Source organism: Ranitomeya variabilis, chromosome 5 (genome assembly GCF_051348905.1).
Source record: "Ranitomeya variabilis isolate aRanVar5 chromosome 5, aRanVar5.hap1, whole genome shotgun sequence".
Taxonomy (NCBI): Eukaryota; Metazoa; Chordata; class Amphibia; order Anura; family Dendrobatidae; genus Ranitomeya; species Ranitomeya variabilis.
Genome location: NC_135236.1, coordinates 363301589 through 363318590, shown reverse-complemented (window position 1 = coordinate 363318590; position 17002 = coordinate 363301589). Strand labels below are relative to the sequence as shown.

Genomic DNA, 17002 nt, shown 5'->3' with positions numbered 1-17002 from the left:
AACACAGGACTGGCAGGATATGGCAGGCACACAGGACTGGAAGGTACGGCAGGAACACAGGACTGGCAGGATACGGCAAGAACACAGGACTGGTAAGGATGGCAAACAGAGACAGTCAGAGTCGCAGCAAGGATTCACAGATCAGAGCCTAGGAACCTAAGGAGATGCTGGCGATAACCCAGCGAATGCAATAGACGCAAAGGCGCCTGAGCAGGACGGGTGCTGGGAAGAAGTACCCGACGGGCGCCGCCATATTGGAGGCGGAGCCACCGGGTCACGACCTCCCAGAAGCCCCAGCGACGAAAGGAGCGAGACTACACATGCGCGGACCGCAGAATGGACGAGCACTGGAGAAGCAGGAAGACGGAGAGCTGGAGGGAGCATCAGGAGCGTGCTGGCCGGACAGGTAAGTATTAGGTAGTGGCTTAACACTGGATCTAGCAAGCGGATACTGGCAAGTAGCCGTGGCAGAGAAAGACAAAGAGAAAACTGCCTTCATCCTCCTTATGGGGCTGTTTGAGTTTAACCGGATGCCCTTCGGACTCTCCAATGCTCCAGGTACGTTTCAACGGCTGATGGAAAAGTGTTTGGTAGACTTAAATTTTGAGGCTACCCTGATCTATCTAGATGACATCATTGTGTTTTCGGCCTCATTCAAAAAACACCTTGCCCGGCTTGGACAGGTACTCGGAAGACTGCAGGCTCATAACCTGAAGGTGAAACCAAAGAAGTGCCACCTCGTCAAGAGAGAGATCGAGTACCTGGGCCACATAGTGTCACAAGATGGAGTTCTACCCTCGCCAGAAAAACTGATGGCTATCCAGAAGTGGCCAGTCCCTCGAACAGTGAGAGAACTCCAGACCTTTCTGGGGCTCACCGGGTACTACCGCCGGTTTGTTAAAGACTTCGCGAAGGTGGCAGGTCCTCTCAATGAGCTGCTGAGGGGGACCGCTGGAGTGCCAAAGATCCAGTACATCCCTTGGGCCCAGAGACAAGACGAGGCCTTCCAGGCTATAAAGACTAGACTGCTGGGGACCCCCGGGACTGGATCTGAGTGCCCAACATCACCGTGAGTTGGTTACTGTTTTGTGCACATGTCAGGGCCTAGTGTAGGCTTCAATGGTCAGAACACGGCAGCCGTGAGGCCTGCTTAGTAAAGGCCCGGAAGGTTATACATAGATTAGCATTATTCTTTGTTTATTGTTTGCATTTACTTGTGTGGCATATATTGAGTTTGTAACAGTTAGAGCACCGTGCTATTTTACAGACAAGCTAAAGAATATAACTCTTGTAAATTATCTTTTGCCATTGCATACCCCTGTTTGCATCTTCCTCATCCACTTCATTCCTTGCTTACCAATAAATCTACCCTTTGTTGTTTGCACCTCATCTTGTGTACAGTAGCCTTCCTGCACCATGGTGGTCCCCCGGCCATCGCTTCGCACTTATAAGTGCACAGTCTGTTGATAGGGCAGACTTACTGTGACTATGCTTTAATAATAGTAATCCTTGATAGACAGCCCTAGGTTGCTCTGACAGCCCCAGGGTGTCTTTGTATGAGAATATCTATGACATACAGTAATCAAAGGAGTATGCCATACTTAAAAAAATAGTGTATTATGTAACTAAGTAAATCTAGTGAAATACTGTAGGATATGATATTACTTATAATCACACTTTTTATATTAGGTGTCCACAATTGTCAATGCAAGGCAAGGTTTGTTGTGCAAATAGCATTGTAGCTTTATATTATAGTACCCAGTATTTTACCTTTGTAATACCCAAAACGCCTATATTTGGACTTGAAGAGGTAGAACCATTTCCAGTTCCAAGCAATCCAGCAAAAACACAGCAAATTCCTTCAATAAATATTCCTCTGAAAAAAAGTAAAATTATTTATTAGACTATCAACACATTTCTTGTGATGCCTACTTCTAAATGTTTTTTTCTTTTCAGATTAATTACACATGCTATACTATTTCATAAAAACACAGTTCAATTGGGTCTTGCAAATCCCCAACTTTAAATACATAGCCTTACAAAAATGGGGTACAACAAGGAACTGATTCTTGTCCTTTCTGACATGTCATTTGCATAATTTCTTATGTGCAGTATTTTTTAGGTTAGTGAATGAACAAAAGAAAAATCAGCATTTGATGTGACCAGCCTTTGCATTCAAAACATCGTCAATTCTTTTAGGTACACTTGAACAACCTACCTGCTGAGTTTCTTCAAAAATTGTGTACAAAACATCTTAGAGAACTAACCACAGATCTTCTGTGGATGTCGAATTCTGCAAATCCTTCAGTCTCTTCATATAATCCCAGACAGATTTGATGTTGAGATCCAGGCTCTGTGGTGGTCACATTATCACATCCTGGGCTTATTGTTATTCTTTATCATGAAGATAGTTCTTAATGACATTGGCCGTATGTTTTGGGGTCATGGCCTGCTGTTTTATAAATTTGGAGACGATCAGACACCTCACTAATGGTGTTTTATGGTGGTTCATGATGATTAAGTATCTTCCTGTATTTCTCAGTAGACCATTAAAGAAGCACTCCCATCAAAATGGTTATCCTGTTGATATGTTGCAGTCATCATATTATGTATCACTGTTTACTTACAATTGCTCATTTTGCCTTTCTGCCAAGCTAATTCATTTCTTTTCCATTAGGTCTATGACATCACGCGATTAAAAACAGACTAGCTGAATCCTTCTAAGCTCTATGTAGAAACAGGAGGTCAAATGACTGCAAAAGTCCCTAAGTTCCCTGTCATGGGGTGGAGTGGACCAACTGGGTCAGGAGTTGAAGAGGGGAATGATAAATGCAGGTACAAGAAACTAGCTGTTTCTACATAGAGCAGAGAGGAGAGAAGAATTAGCTGGGTAGAAAGGCAAAATGAGCAATTGTAAGTACACAGTACTATATAATATGATGATTGAACTATATTAAGATGATAAAAAACTTTAATGGGAGGAGTGCTTATTTAATCTTGACTAGAGATGGGCAAAGCCGAACAGTAAAGTTCGGGGTCTTTACTGAACACCTACTGTTCTGGAATGGACTCGAATCAGAACCCTGACCCCATTCACTTGAATGGGTTGCCCCAACATCAAGTGTTTGCCATGACATGTGCATGACAATGCGGCAAACACTGCTTCTGATCGGTGGTAAATCATCACTGCCAGTCAGAGAGCTGCGGTTCCCACGCTGTCCAATGACAGCGTGATCGCGCAGCTGTGATCGGAGGTATAAAGTTTACCTCCGGTCACTGATGTCGGCTGATGAGACTACTGCTCCCATCAGCCAACACCTGCTGCCATCAGCCAATGCCTGCGGCCACTAATAACAGCAACAGCAGGAGCGCCTGATGGGGGTATTCATCAGCCGTCGCCTGTGCTCTAAATAATTAATTAAAGAAAAAAAACAATGTGGATTCCCCTGTATTTTTGATAATCAGCCAGGCAAAACTGACAGCTGGGAGCTGCAACCCTCAGCTGTCAGCATTAACAAGGTTGTTTATCAAAAATAGAGTGGTTCCACACGCAGTTTTTTTCATTATTTAAATAAATAATATAAAAAAACAGCATGGAGTCCTCCAATATTTGACAACCAGCCTTGCTAAATCAGACAGCTGGTGGCTGGTATTCTCAGGCTGGTATGGGGCCATGGATATTGCCCCCCAGCCTAAAAATAGCAGCCCGCAGCCGCCCAGAAAAGGTGCATCTATTAGATGTGCCAATTCTGACGCTTTGCCCGACTCTTCCCACTTGCCCTGTAGCAGTGGCAAATGGGGTAATATTTGTGGGGTTGATGTCACCTTTGTATTGTCAGATGACATAAAGCCCATGGCTTGGTAATGGAGAGGCGTCTATAAGAAACCTATCCATTACTAATCCTATAGTTACACAGTAAATAAACACACAGCCAGAATAAAGTCCTTTATTTGAAATAAAAACAAAGCACACTTTTCCTTTTGTTATTTAAAAATAACAAACAGTTATATTCTCCTAACACCCATTCCATTGAATCCCTCGTCTCCTGCAATAAAACAAAGATAAAAAACAACAATATTCCTCAACTGTCTGTCATTCTGTCCCATGCCTTAATCCCTTTCCGGGGATAAACAGTTTTCAACCTGGATGGTGCAAAAATGCAACCGTCCAGGCTGAGAACCACACTGATGAATGAGTTACTGCGAGCGCAACATCAGTGATCATTGGTCACCTGATCGGTGAACTTTTTTTAACTGTTCGGCCGAACCTGCTGGACCTGAACATCCGGAGTCCGCCCATCTCTAATCTTGAACAAATTCCCAACTTAATTTGCTGAAATGCATCCATAAACTTGCAAGCACCCTTCACCATGTTTCACGGCTAGGTGCAGACACTCATTATTGTACCACTCTCCAGGCTTTAGGCATTCAACTGCCTTCTGTTACAGACAAGTATTTCACATTTGACTCTTCAGCCCAGGGCACCTACTGCCATTTTTCTGTACCTTACAGTAGTTTGTATGCTTTCTTCCTTAGTTGAGTCATTTGACTTGTTTACATGCCTGAGGTATGGTTTTTGGCTGCAATTCTTAATTGACCACCTTTGACCACACCTATCAATACACTAGATGGGTGTAGCTGGGTCTCATGGTTGCTGCCAGTTCTGAGCTGATTATACTGCCTGACATCTTCCAATTTGAAAGGGTTGTAAGCATGTTGTGTTTTATCTGATGCACTAAGTTTACTTGGTTGACCACAATGCATTCTGTCATCACTGTTGCTCGTTTCTCGGTTTCCTCAATGCTGAGAAATACAGACACTTATTCATCAAGTAATACCAATCTCTATTGGTGTCTGATTGGCTCCAAATGTATTCTGTAGCAGAATGACTCAGAACAAATAAAACAATCAATAAAAATTGTCTTCAGTGTAAAGAAGAACAAGGAGTACTGGAAGTAATGATATAGCCCCACAGAGCCATGATCTTAATACTATCAAGTCAGTCTGCGATTACAGGAAGAGACAGAAGGATTTTCGACACAAAATTTTCTATATCATTCCAGATGTTGATGCCCTTGAGAAATGTGAGCGTTTTTTTCGCAGTTTTATAGCGTTTTTATAGCAAAAAAACGTGAAAAATCTGCTACATGTGCACACAGCCTAAGTGTAGCTGCACGACACTTACACTCTGCAAATACGGCAGCCCTGGGCATAGACATCTGCAGTCGGCGTCCGACCGTATAGTTTACATTGTGCTGCTCCCTGCTGTGACTGGCCACGCCCCCTGAGCCGTCCACATCACAGCAGAGGCAGGAGATCAGCGCCATCTTCCTGGAGCTCACAGTGTGCTTTGAGCTCCAGTTTCACAGTATAATCGCAGGAGCCCTGCGGTTATAGGAGGAGGAGAAGGAGAAGACCAAGGACGGGAGGGAGAAAGGACTCAGCAGGGAGCCGTGAAGTAAGAATCAGTGGGGAGGGGGAGAGGGAGAGGGAATCTAATCCTATCCTTTGTGGTGCTAACTCTGAGCAGTTATCTCCTCCCATGTGTGATACTGTCTGCTGAGCTGTGTATCTAATCCTCTCCTGTGTGATACTGTCTGCTGAGCCATGCATCTAATCCTATCCTGTGTGATACTGACTGAGCTGTGTATCTGATCCTCTCCTGTGTGATACTTTGCTGAGCTGTGTATCTAATCCTCTCCTGTGTGATACTTTGCTGAGCTGTGTATGTACTCCTCTCCTGTGTGATACAGTCTGCTGAGCCATGTATCTAATCCTCTCCTGTGTGATACTTTGCTGAGCCGTGTATCTAATCCTCTCCTGTGATGCTGTCTGCTGAGCCATGCATCTAATCCTATCCTGTGTGATACTGACTGAGCTGTGTATCTAATCCTATCCTGTGTGATACTGTCTGCTGAGCCGTGTATCTAATCCTATTCTGTGTGTTACTGTGCAGAGATGTGTATCTAATCCTCCCCTGTGTGATATTGACTGCTGAGCTGTGTATCTAATGCTATCCTTTGTGATACTGACGGCTGAGCCATGTATCTAATCCTATCCTGTATGATACTGACTGAGCTGTGTATGTAATACTGTCCTGTGTGATACTGACTGCTGAGCTGTGTTTCTAATCCTCCCCTATGCACTCCTCTCCCCCGTTATGTGTGATCTATATGGCGGTATTATGTGTGCTCTATATGGCGGTATTATGTGAGATCTATATGTCGGTATTATGTGAGAACACTATGGCGTCGTTATTTGAGATCTATATGATGGTATTATGTGAGAACTATATGACAGTATTATGTGTGCTCTATATGGCGGTATTATGAGTGATCTATATGGCGATATTATGTGTGATCTATATGGCAATATTATGTGTGATCTATATGGCGGTATTATGTGAGAACACTATGGCGTCATTATTTGCGATCTATATGATGGTATTATGTGAGAACTATAGGACAGTATTATGTGTGATATATATGGCGGTATTATGTGAGAACACTATGGCAGTATTATCTTCAGAAAGGGGACCCATTCTATGGTGGTCCTGGCTGAGCAGCTGCACACGGCTCTGGGGTAATAGAGGGGGCAGCATGATCTCCAGTTAGGTGCAGTCAGGGGAAGGCTGGTGAGGCAGCTGAAGAGAGGCGTCTCATGTTTATCGTTACTATATGGCTACATTTCCTTCCCAGCGTCACCCCTCCTTCACCCGTCGCCTCGCTTTCACACATTGCCAGGACAGGATGGAGAAGACAGGATCTGTGGAGGGGAATGGGGTCTTTGCATGCAAAGTCTGGATCAGAACAGGTCATCAATCCACAGACCTGCACACTGCTTTCCTGAAATACTCTGTGCTGCTGTCACCCTGCTACCTCCACCACATATCACCCAGAATCCTTGCTGTCTGCCATCCTCGGTGACTGTCTACTTGTCAGTATAAGGCTGGTTTCACACTTGCGCTTTGATCTGCAGCGTTTGTACAGAAAAAAACGCATGCGTTTTTTCCCTTTGTTTAACATTAAAAACGCATGCGTTTTTTTGTACGTGTTTGGCCGCGTTTAACGATGCATGCGTTTTTTTGCTGCATGCGTTCTGTCGCAGAAATGCAACATGTAGTAATTTCTAGAGGCGTTTTTTTGCCGCATTTTTATCACAATGAGTAAGGCGGCACGACCGTTGAAACGCGTTTGATTTTAATGCACTTTAAGCCTGTGACTGTCACTGGTATGAATCACCCGTTTTTGTGTCTATGGATATGAAGATGGATTTTGGATTTATGTGCTTTTAACGAAAATGGAATAAAAGGTATTTTTTATGGACATCACCCACGCTGGACTTCTGCTTTTCCTTCATACTACTTGCAGCACTGCATGATCCGTGCGCTGGGACTGAGAGGAGGTGAGCTGATCTTCGTAGCTTTTTCTTTTCATCAAGATTATAAGTTCACAACATTTAATTGGATTAATTTTAAAATAACATGAATAAAAATAAGAACACTAAAAATCCAATTGAATATGTTGAGAAAAGAAGGGTCTTCCCACACACATGCAATAAAAGAAGATTATTTTGGGTATAATGACTGATGTCTGGGTCCTGCAATGAATAACAATGTTTAGATATGGTCAGAACATTTGCAACATAAACTTATACTTGCATACATACCTATTAATAGCATGAACAGGTGGAGGGGGTGCACCCGATAATCTTGCACATGCATAATAATCACCCATGGATTCAATAATTCCTGCTAGTGTAGCACTGAACATACCTAAAACACCAGCAACAGTAATAGTAGGCAGTCCCCACTGACCTAATTTTGTTAAAAGAAGACAATTATTATTATTTTTTTTTTAAACAAACCTGTCACATTGAAAAGGCAATCGAGTGTGTGGTTCTAATCACCATTGTCTTTGTTTACAAACTCATAAAGGAAATGCTGTCAATCACTACAATCATTACAGAAGACCACACACTTGACTAAATAACCTATAATAAGTAGAGATTTAAATGAATAAAATACAGGATATATTTAATCTTTTTATTTACAAAACTATATCTCAATCGGTTCAGCTCTTAATTAGTGATGAGGGAGCACTAAAATGCTTGGGGACTAATTACTCGAGTGGAGCAAATCGCAATGCTCAGGTGCTCAACCAGAATAATGAGTATAATGTAAGTCAATGTGAAACTCAATCATTTTTCCGGCAGCCCTACCTCCCCCGGAGGACTGGAGGGGGTCTAAAGATTGCTGAAATCGATGGAAACAGCACTGAAATGGCATGGGAACAGCATGGGGAAGACCCCTGGAAACAGCCGCCCTCATTAAGCATTTTTGGAGGGCCAGCCATATATTGCTACTGCAATATAATCTACTCATTTGAGGTGGGCACATTTTCTTTTTCGTATTAATACAGTAAAGTTTGAAACTTGGAGGGCCAGCTGGTGACCCTCACAATTTACAGAGGGCCAGCAGGTAGCCCTCACTAATGTTAGAGGGCCAGTAGGCATCTTGTGGACAGATGAGACCAAGATAGAGCTTTTTGGTAAAGCACATAATTCTACTGTTTACTGTAAATGGACAAAGTACACAGTAGTTACAGTCAACTATGGTGGAGGTTCAAAGATACCTTGGGGTTGTTTTACTGCCTCTGGCCCTGTGTTCCTTTGCTGTGTGCAAGGCATCATGAACTGTGAAGACTCCCAAAGGATTTAGGGTCACACTCTAACACCCAATGTCCGAGAGCTGGGTTTGAATCCTAGGTCATGGGTCTTGACCTCAAACATACTTCAAGAAGCCCCCAGAAACGGATGGAAATGCAGCGCCCCAGAGTCCTGGTCGTTGCAGTACTGTGGCTCCGCCACTATGGGGAGCTATGGTACGTCTGATTGCACTAAAGGAGTTTCTCTGATCAGGTAACACCTCACTACACTTCACACTCCGGCCACCAGGGGGGGTGGTCCTATCTAGTAGGCCACTCCTCACACTCTGGTAAAACTGGGGGTTGGACAGGAAGACAGGGAGAAGTAGCTGGGAAGAGCTAGTGAGAGGACCTGTCAGGGATGGGATCCTGGCAGACTCCTCGGAGCAGAACTAACCAGTGCACAACGGGAATACAGTAAAGAGGAATTGGGACCAGAAGGAGTCGTGCTGTTAGACCGAGGCAACATCCTTCTGAGGCGCAAACAGTCGGTGGCCGGAACGCCGAGCAAGTAAGAGACTTTAAGTACTACTGCAAACCACGGCAGGACAGCCAATTACAGGTTGGCTGTCTCACTTAACACCTAAGCAGACAACGGAGGCAGCTGTGGGAGAGGGGCGACTCTAGGGTCCCGGAAGAACTCCAGGCCTACCCCGTCATACGGGTGCGTCCTACCATATCACCTGGAGGACAGAGAGAACGAACATCAGAGATAGACAGAACCAGTTGTGAGGACTATCCCGGGAGCTCAGCAGGGAAGAACTACAACACCCAGCGCTAGAAGGTAGACACTGATTCCCACCTGTAAAGAGAACTCCTGATGTGTCTTTAGACCGGCCGGTCTCTGACAGCCCTGGTAACAGCGCTCTGGACTGAGGACTTTAAAACCTTCAGTAAAGAGGTAAAGAGACTGCAACTTGGTGTCCTCGTTATTTACTGCACTGCACCATCTACATCCGTCACATCATTCACTGTGCGCCCCTCGGCAGGGTCACGGACCGGGGCCTAGCCACCGTGACAACCCCAGAGCAGCGACTCAGAGGCCCGGTACCGGGTACCCCTCGGCCCTGCGGCAGTGGGGGCGCTATAACTTGGCGTCACGAACAGGATTTACTTAAGCCTGAAGAATCAGGTCATGTGTGCCTTGGAACTGTGATTTATTGTGCTTGGACTGTGTATTGCCATTTACCGCCAAAATTCGCCATTGCCGCACACGGAGGGAGGAGCCTTAGCTTCGTGGGCGGAACCAGCCAAAAGAAGTGCGGAACGGAAGCGCAGTAAAGGCGCCAATCCCGGAAGAGGAACTCCGACCTCCAGCAGGTTAGTGGGAGGAAGGGACAGCCATGTCCGATTCGGGAGGAGAGGAGGTGGCGGCCGCAGCCGCGGACGCAGGGGCAGCTCCGGTCCCCGCAGCGAGTGAAGCCGCGGCCCTAATACCACCACCGGTTGCCGCAGAACCCGCTGTTCCCCTCAGCCAGTCGGACACTGCCGCTAACACAAAAGCCATAATGCCCTTCTCTATGCCGTACCTGCCCGGAGCGGCCTGGCTCCCACGATATTCCGGGGAGTCGCATACATTCACTGACTTTAAGGAAGGGCTCTGCAGCCTGCTCGAGTTCTATCCCCTGACAGAACCTCAGAAGGTTCATATGATAATCGGCCAACTCTTTGGGGTGGCTCTGAGAGAATTGAAGTCCTGGCCCGCCGAGGATAAGGGGACTGCACAACAGATTTTTGCAAAGCTTAAAGCCACCTTCGATACTCGCACTGCTACAGAAATTAAACTGACTTTCTATGGATGCAAACAAAGGCCGCAGGATAGCTTACGGGACTATGCCCTTAATCTCCAAGAGGCGATGCGGGCCATTAAGCAGAGTGACCCCGGCAGCATGCAAGATGAGGATAAACTCCTGAAGGAGCGGTTCACTGAGGGGATCCTGTGCAGTCACCAGCGGGGCCAATTGCACTTCCTGGCCATGCAAAATCCAGACTTGACTTTTGCGCAATTCAAAGATAAGGCTATCCAGGCATTGCAGGAGCGACAGCACAGCCGTGCAATACCACCCAGGCGCCCCGCTCTCACATACCACCAGGAGGTGGCATCGGATACCCCAGTTGCCGCGGAGGCCGACGCCCAGAGCTTCGAGGACGACTCCCCTGCAGGACTTCGCCTCCAGATGCAAGAGCTAACCCAGAGCGTTGCTGCCCTAGCCCGGACGGTGCAGTCCCTACAGGAGGCCCCCAAGGAAAAGATCCAGCTAGCCTCCGGACCAGAAGATGTCCCCTGGACGCGACAGAAGAGGACCCCACCGACCAGAGGCCGGGACAGCGATCGCTTCCATCAGGACGGACGACCCATCTGCCGCCGACGTCACCAGGTGGGCCACCTTGCAAGGTACTGTCCTTTAAACGAGCAACCCCTGGGGCAAAGGGCCAACCCCCAGGAGTAGGACGGTCAGGCCCGCAGCATTGGAGAACCAAGTATATTGGAGGACGACCAGTTCTCCCTGTAGTGGTTGATGGAATCCCCTTGAACGCTTTGCTGGACACCGGTTCTCAGGTGACGACTATACCTTACGTGCTTTATAAACGGTATTGGGAGAACGCTGATATTACTCGTGGCCCTGACGATGATTTCACCATAATAGCCAGTAATGGTCAGCCGTTGCCACAAGTGGGGTATAAGGAGGTCACCATCAAGGTGGGGCGGGTGGAATTGAAAGCCCAAGGGATTGTGATTGTTGATATTGATCGTCGAGAATGTAATCCCATGATGACTCTTGGTACTAATGTTATAGAAAATTGCCTTGCAGAAGTTATTGTTTTGTTGCAACAGGTGGCAGAAACCGCTGGCCACAGCGAGCAACGTGCCTTGCAGAAGGAAATCAGAGCCCTGATGCAGAGACAGCAGGTAGAGCTGACTGGTGGTGAGATTGGTCGTGTCACTGTGAGTGATTCAAACCCCATCGCGATACCCCCCAGGAGTGAGATGTTAATATGGTGTCGGGCAGCCATAGGCCTCAGGGGTAAGGACTACCAGGCCTTGGTAGAACCCGTATATTCAGACAATAGGCCTACTGTTCTGACAGCCCGGGGGGTGGTCGACGTCCGCTAGGGGAGAGTGCCCGTACGTGTCCTCAATTGTGGGGAGGAAAAGGTTCACCTCACCAAGTATACCACGCTCGCCAAACTGTTCACTGTTAATAATAGTGTGATACAGACACCTGAACCCTTGGTCCCGTCAAACGTGGCGGAGAACAAAGGTTCTGCAGAGCACTCGAAAGACTGGTGTCGGGAATTGCATGTGGGCACTGACTCTACCCCATCCCATCAAAAACAGGGGGCCTACAGGGTGGTACACGAGTACGAGCAGGTATTCAGCAAACACCCCTTAGATTTTGGGCAGGTGAAAGGGATCCAACATCACATCCCCACGGGAGATCACCGACCCATAAAAGAGAGATATCGCCCTGTACCCCCAGCTCACTACCAGTGTGCCAAGGACATGCTGCGGGAAATGAAAGAGGCTGGGGTGGTGAGAGACAGCTGTAGCCCCTGGGCAGCTCCGTTAGTCCTTGTTAAAAAGAAAGATGGTACCATGAGGATGTGTGTTGATTACAGGCAGTTGAATCGCATTACACATAAGGACGCATACCCACTGCCCAGGATAGAGGAGTCTCTGGCTGCCTTAAAATCTGCTAACTACTTCTCTACCTTAGATCTCACCAGTGGGTACTGGCAGGTTCCTGTAGCGGAGGCGGACAAAGAGAAGACGGCCTTCACGACACCAATGGGTCTCTGCGAGTTCAACTACATGCCCTTCGGATTGTGCAATGCTCCCGAGACGTTCCAGAGGATGATGGAGTGCTGCCTAGGACACATGAACTTTGAAACTGTGCTGCTGTATTTGGATGATGTCATTGTCTTCTCTAAGACCTACGAAGACCATCTGAAGCACCTGGCCGAGGTGTTTGAAGCCCTGTCCAACTTCGGCTTAAAGGTGAAACCGTCCAAGTGTCATCTGCTGAAACCTAAAGTGCAGTACCTGGGCCATGTGGTGAGCGCTGAAGGAGTGGCCCCAGAGCCCGACAAGGTCACAGTGATCAAGGACTGGCCAAAGCCCAGTGACCTCCACGAAGTCCGGCAGTTCCTTGGGCTGGTAGGCTATTACCGAAGGTTCATCAAGGGCTTCACCAAGAAGGCCACACCCTTGCAGAACCTGTTGGTGGGCCAACCAAAGAAGACCAAGGGGAGGAACACCCCCTTTGATTGGAACAAGGAGCTGGAGGAATCCTTCACCTGTTTAAAGTCGGCACTGACGGGAGAAGAGGTACTGGCTTACCCCGAATACGACCAACCGTTTGTGCTGTACACAGATGCCAGCAATGTGGGATTAGGAGCCGTGCTGTCTCAGGTCCAGAAAGGCAAAGAAAGGGTGATCGCTTACGCCAGCAGGAAACTCCGTCCCACGGAAAGGAACCCTGATAACTACAGTTCCTTTAAGCTGGAATTCCTTGCCATTGTCTGGGCAGTGACAGAGAGGTTCAAACACTACCTGGCCTCCGCGAAATTCACCATCTTCACGGACAACAATCCGCTAACGCATCTGGATACTGCCAAACTCGGGGCTTTGGAACAGCGATGGATGGGGCCCGGCTGTCCAACTACGATTACACCATCAAGTACCGGGCAGGACACGAGAATGCCAATGCCGATGCCTTGTCCCAAATGCCCAATTTGCCAGAAGCGGGAGAAGACCCGGAGGCACTTGAAGAGGTGGAGCTGCCTGCATTCCATCGCCCCAAAGCCACTCAGAACTCTCATCATGTGAAGAACAGGCACAAGAACCAACCGGATGCCACGCTGAATCCCCTGCCCCATCACGGGTGGGCGGAAACCCAGGATGGTGACCCCGCGGTCCGTCGGGTGAAAGAGCTCTTGACGCAGGCAGGGTCGCACCCTGGCCCAGATGACCCACAAGAGACCCAACAGCTGTGGAAGGGGAGAAGCAAACTGTTTATCCATGATGGCAAGTTGTGCAGGAGGAGCATCGACCCACGTACTCATTAATTGGTGTGGCAGATAGTGGTGCCAAGGCGAGATGCGCCCATGGTTCTGGGAGCCTACCATGATGGAGCCGGACACTTCGGATGGAGGAAGCTAGAAAGGCTACTCCGAGGGAGGTTCTATTGGATTGGCATGAAGAGAACCATTGAGAAGTGGTGTCGGGAGTGTGGACCATGTAGTCTGCGCAGGAAGGACCGTGACAGTCAACGGGCTCCCCTGCGGCCTATCATCACCAAACAGCCGCTCGAGCTGGTCGCGCTGGATCATGTGAAGCTGACACCTAGCCGGTCGGGCTATATCTACGCCCTTACCATCGTGGACCACTACTCCAGGTTTTTGGTGGTTGTGCCTGTCAAGGATCTAACGGCCAGGACTGCCGCCAGGGCCTTCCAGCAGCACTTTTGTAGGCCCCATGGCTACCCAGAGAAGGTACTGACTGATCAGGGACCTGCATTCGAAGCGGAAGTGTTCCAAGAATTCTGTCAACTGTACGGGTGTAAGAAGATCAGAACCACACCGTACCATCCTCAAACCAACGGGATGTGTGAGAAGATGAACCAAGTGGTAATCGATTTATTGAAGACCTTGCCTGTGGAGGAACGGAACCTGTGGCCAATAAAGTTGCCTGACTTGGTGGATATGTACAATCACATCCCAGTAAATTCCACCAACTGTACTCCAGCGTACCTGATGCGAGGAAGATCTAGTCGGTTACACGTTGATCTGGACATGGGGGTCCTAGTACCCGAAGATATCTCGCCGGATGCCGATTGGGATGCAGAAAGGCAGCGAAGGTACCGCGAAGTACAGGAGTGTGTAGAAAGAAGTCTCGCCCAGGCTAGGCAGAAACAAGAAAGGGACTACAACCAACACGCTCCTGCGATTCCCCTGTCACCTGGTGAGCAAGTACTTAAACGAAAGAGGAGATTACACAAGCTCGATGACCAATGGGAAGCGGAACCGTATACCATCCTGCCATCCGATTTTGACAACACGAAGGTCTGTCTCATCAGCAAGGACAGAGGGGAGACCTCGACAGCGGTATCCAGGGATCACCTTAAGGTCTGCCCCGATAAGTTGAGAGAGAGGGACACGGCCCCAGAAATCTCCCCGCCGGTGGAAAAGGAGAAGATGATCCATACCGTCCTTGGTGACTTTCCCCAGTCCTGGACTCAGATAAATCAAGCCATCGTGGTACCTGTTCTAATGTTTCAACAGCCGGACCCACCAGAAACAATGGTGGTACCAGATCATCCGGTCCCGCAACCTCAACAAGCCCTACCTGAAGATGCCATGCCAACCGTTGAACCGGCAAATCCTCCCTCTGCTATCGGTGAATCTGCCATACCCACTGTTGATAGCAGCAGCTCAGAGAGCCCCAACCTGCCAGTGTTACCCAGACTCACTAGAAGTGTAGCTAGAAGACAGTGCACTACACCAGCGGTAGCAAGCATAGCGGGCCCTGTTAGGCCAATAGCAACCCCTGCGCTGCGAAGGTCCACACGCAGCACTCAAAATCAAACTCCCCTCCGCTACAAAACTTGGAGGTATTAATAGGGGCTGCTATTCAGTTGAAATTGTTTGTGTGCATATCTTTTGTTACAGGTTTTAAAATGGACAATAGAGTAATGGACGGTGAATTGCTCCCATAAAGGGAAGCACTGTTATGTTTAATTGTTTATGCTATTTCAAAATTTTGTGTGTTCCCTGTTAACATGTATTGTTGTTCTTGTTTTCCCAGTCCCGGAGTACTGGATTTAACCGGGGGGGAGTGCAGCGCCCCAGAGTCCTGGTCGTTGCAGTACTGTGGCTCCGCCACTATGGGGAGCTATGGTACGTCTGATTGCACTAAAGGAGTTTCTCTGATCAGGTAACACCTCACTACACTTCACACTCCGGCCACCAGGGGGGGTGGTCCTATCTAGTAGGCCACTCCTCACACTCTGGTAAAACTGGGGGTTGGACAGGAAGACAGGGAGAAGTAGCTGGGAAGAGCTAGTGAGAGGACCTGTCAGGGATGGGATCCTGGCAGACTCCTCGGAGCAGAACTAACCAGTGCACAACGGGAATACAGTAAAGAGGAATTGGGACCAGAAGGAGTCGTGCTGTTAGACCGAGGCAACATCCTTCTGAGGCGCAAACAGTCGGTGGCCGGAACGCCGAGCAAGTAAGAGACTTTAAGTACTACTGCAAACCACGGCAGGACAGCCAATTACAGGTTGGCTGTCTCACTTAACACCTAAGCAGACAACGGAGGCAGCTGTGGGAGAGGGGCGACTCTAGGGTCCCGGAAGAACTCCAGGCCTACCCCGTCATACGGGTGCGTCCTACCATATCACCTGGAGGACAGAGAGAACGAACATCAGAGATAGACAGAACCAGTTGTGAGGACTATCCCGGGAGCTCAGCAGGGAAGAACTACAACACCCAGCGCTAGAAGGTAGACACTGATTCCCACCTGTAAAGAGAACTCCTGATGTGTCTTTAGACCGGCCGGTCTCTGACAGCCCTGGTAACAGCGCTCTGGACTGAGGACTTTAAAACCTTCAGTAAAGAGGTAAAGAGACTGCAACTTGGTGTCCTCGTTATTTACTGCACTGCACCATCTACATCCGTCACATCATTCACTGTGCGCCCCTCGGCAGGGTCACGGACCGGGGCCTAGCCACCGTGACAACCCCAGAGCAGCGACTCAGAGGCCCGGTACCGGGTACCCCTCGGCCCTGCGGCAGTGGGGGCGCTATAACTTGGCGTCACGAACAGGATTTACTTAAGCCTGAAGAATCAGGTCATGTGTGCCTTGGAACTGTGATTTATTGTGCTTGGACTGTGTATTGCCATTTACCGCCAAAATTCGCCATTGCCGCACACGGAGGGAGGAGCCTTAGCTTCGTGGGCGGAACCAGCCAAAAGAAGTGCGGAACGGAAGCGCAGTAAAGGCGCCAATCCCGGAAGAGGAACTCCGACCTCCAGCAGGTTAGTGGGAGGAAGGGACAGCCATGTCCGATTCGGGAGGAGAGGAGGTGGCGGCCGCAGCCGCGGACGCAGGGGCAGCTCCGGTCCCCGCAGCGAGTGAAGCCGCGGCCCTAATACCACCACCGGTTGCCGCAGAACCCGCTGTTCCCCTCAGCCAGTCGGACACTGCCGCTAACACAAAAGCCATAATGCCCTTCTCTATGCCGTACCTGCCCGGAGCGGCCTGGCTCCCACGATATTCCGGGGAGTCGCAT

General features: G+C 48.6%; 1 protein-coding gene across 1 annotated transcript in view; it reads right to left on the bottom strand.

Annotated features, from left to right (window-relative positions):
- Nucleotides 1-17002, bottom strand: part of SLC23A1 (solute carrier family 23 member 1) — a 395963-nt gene that overhangs the window by 110401 nt on the left and 268560 nt on the right. Inside the window, exons 9-10 of the mRNA XM_077264915.1 lie at nucleotides 7669-7816; nucleotides 1771-1876 (exon numbers count right to left, since the gene is read on the bottom strand). Coding sequence (XP_077121030.1) covers nucleotides 1771-1876; nucleotides 7669-7816 — 254 coding nt within the window. The remainder of the gene's footprint in view (nucleotides 1-1770; nucleotides 1877-7668; nucleotides 7817-17002) is intronic.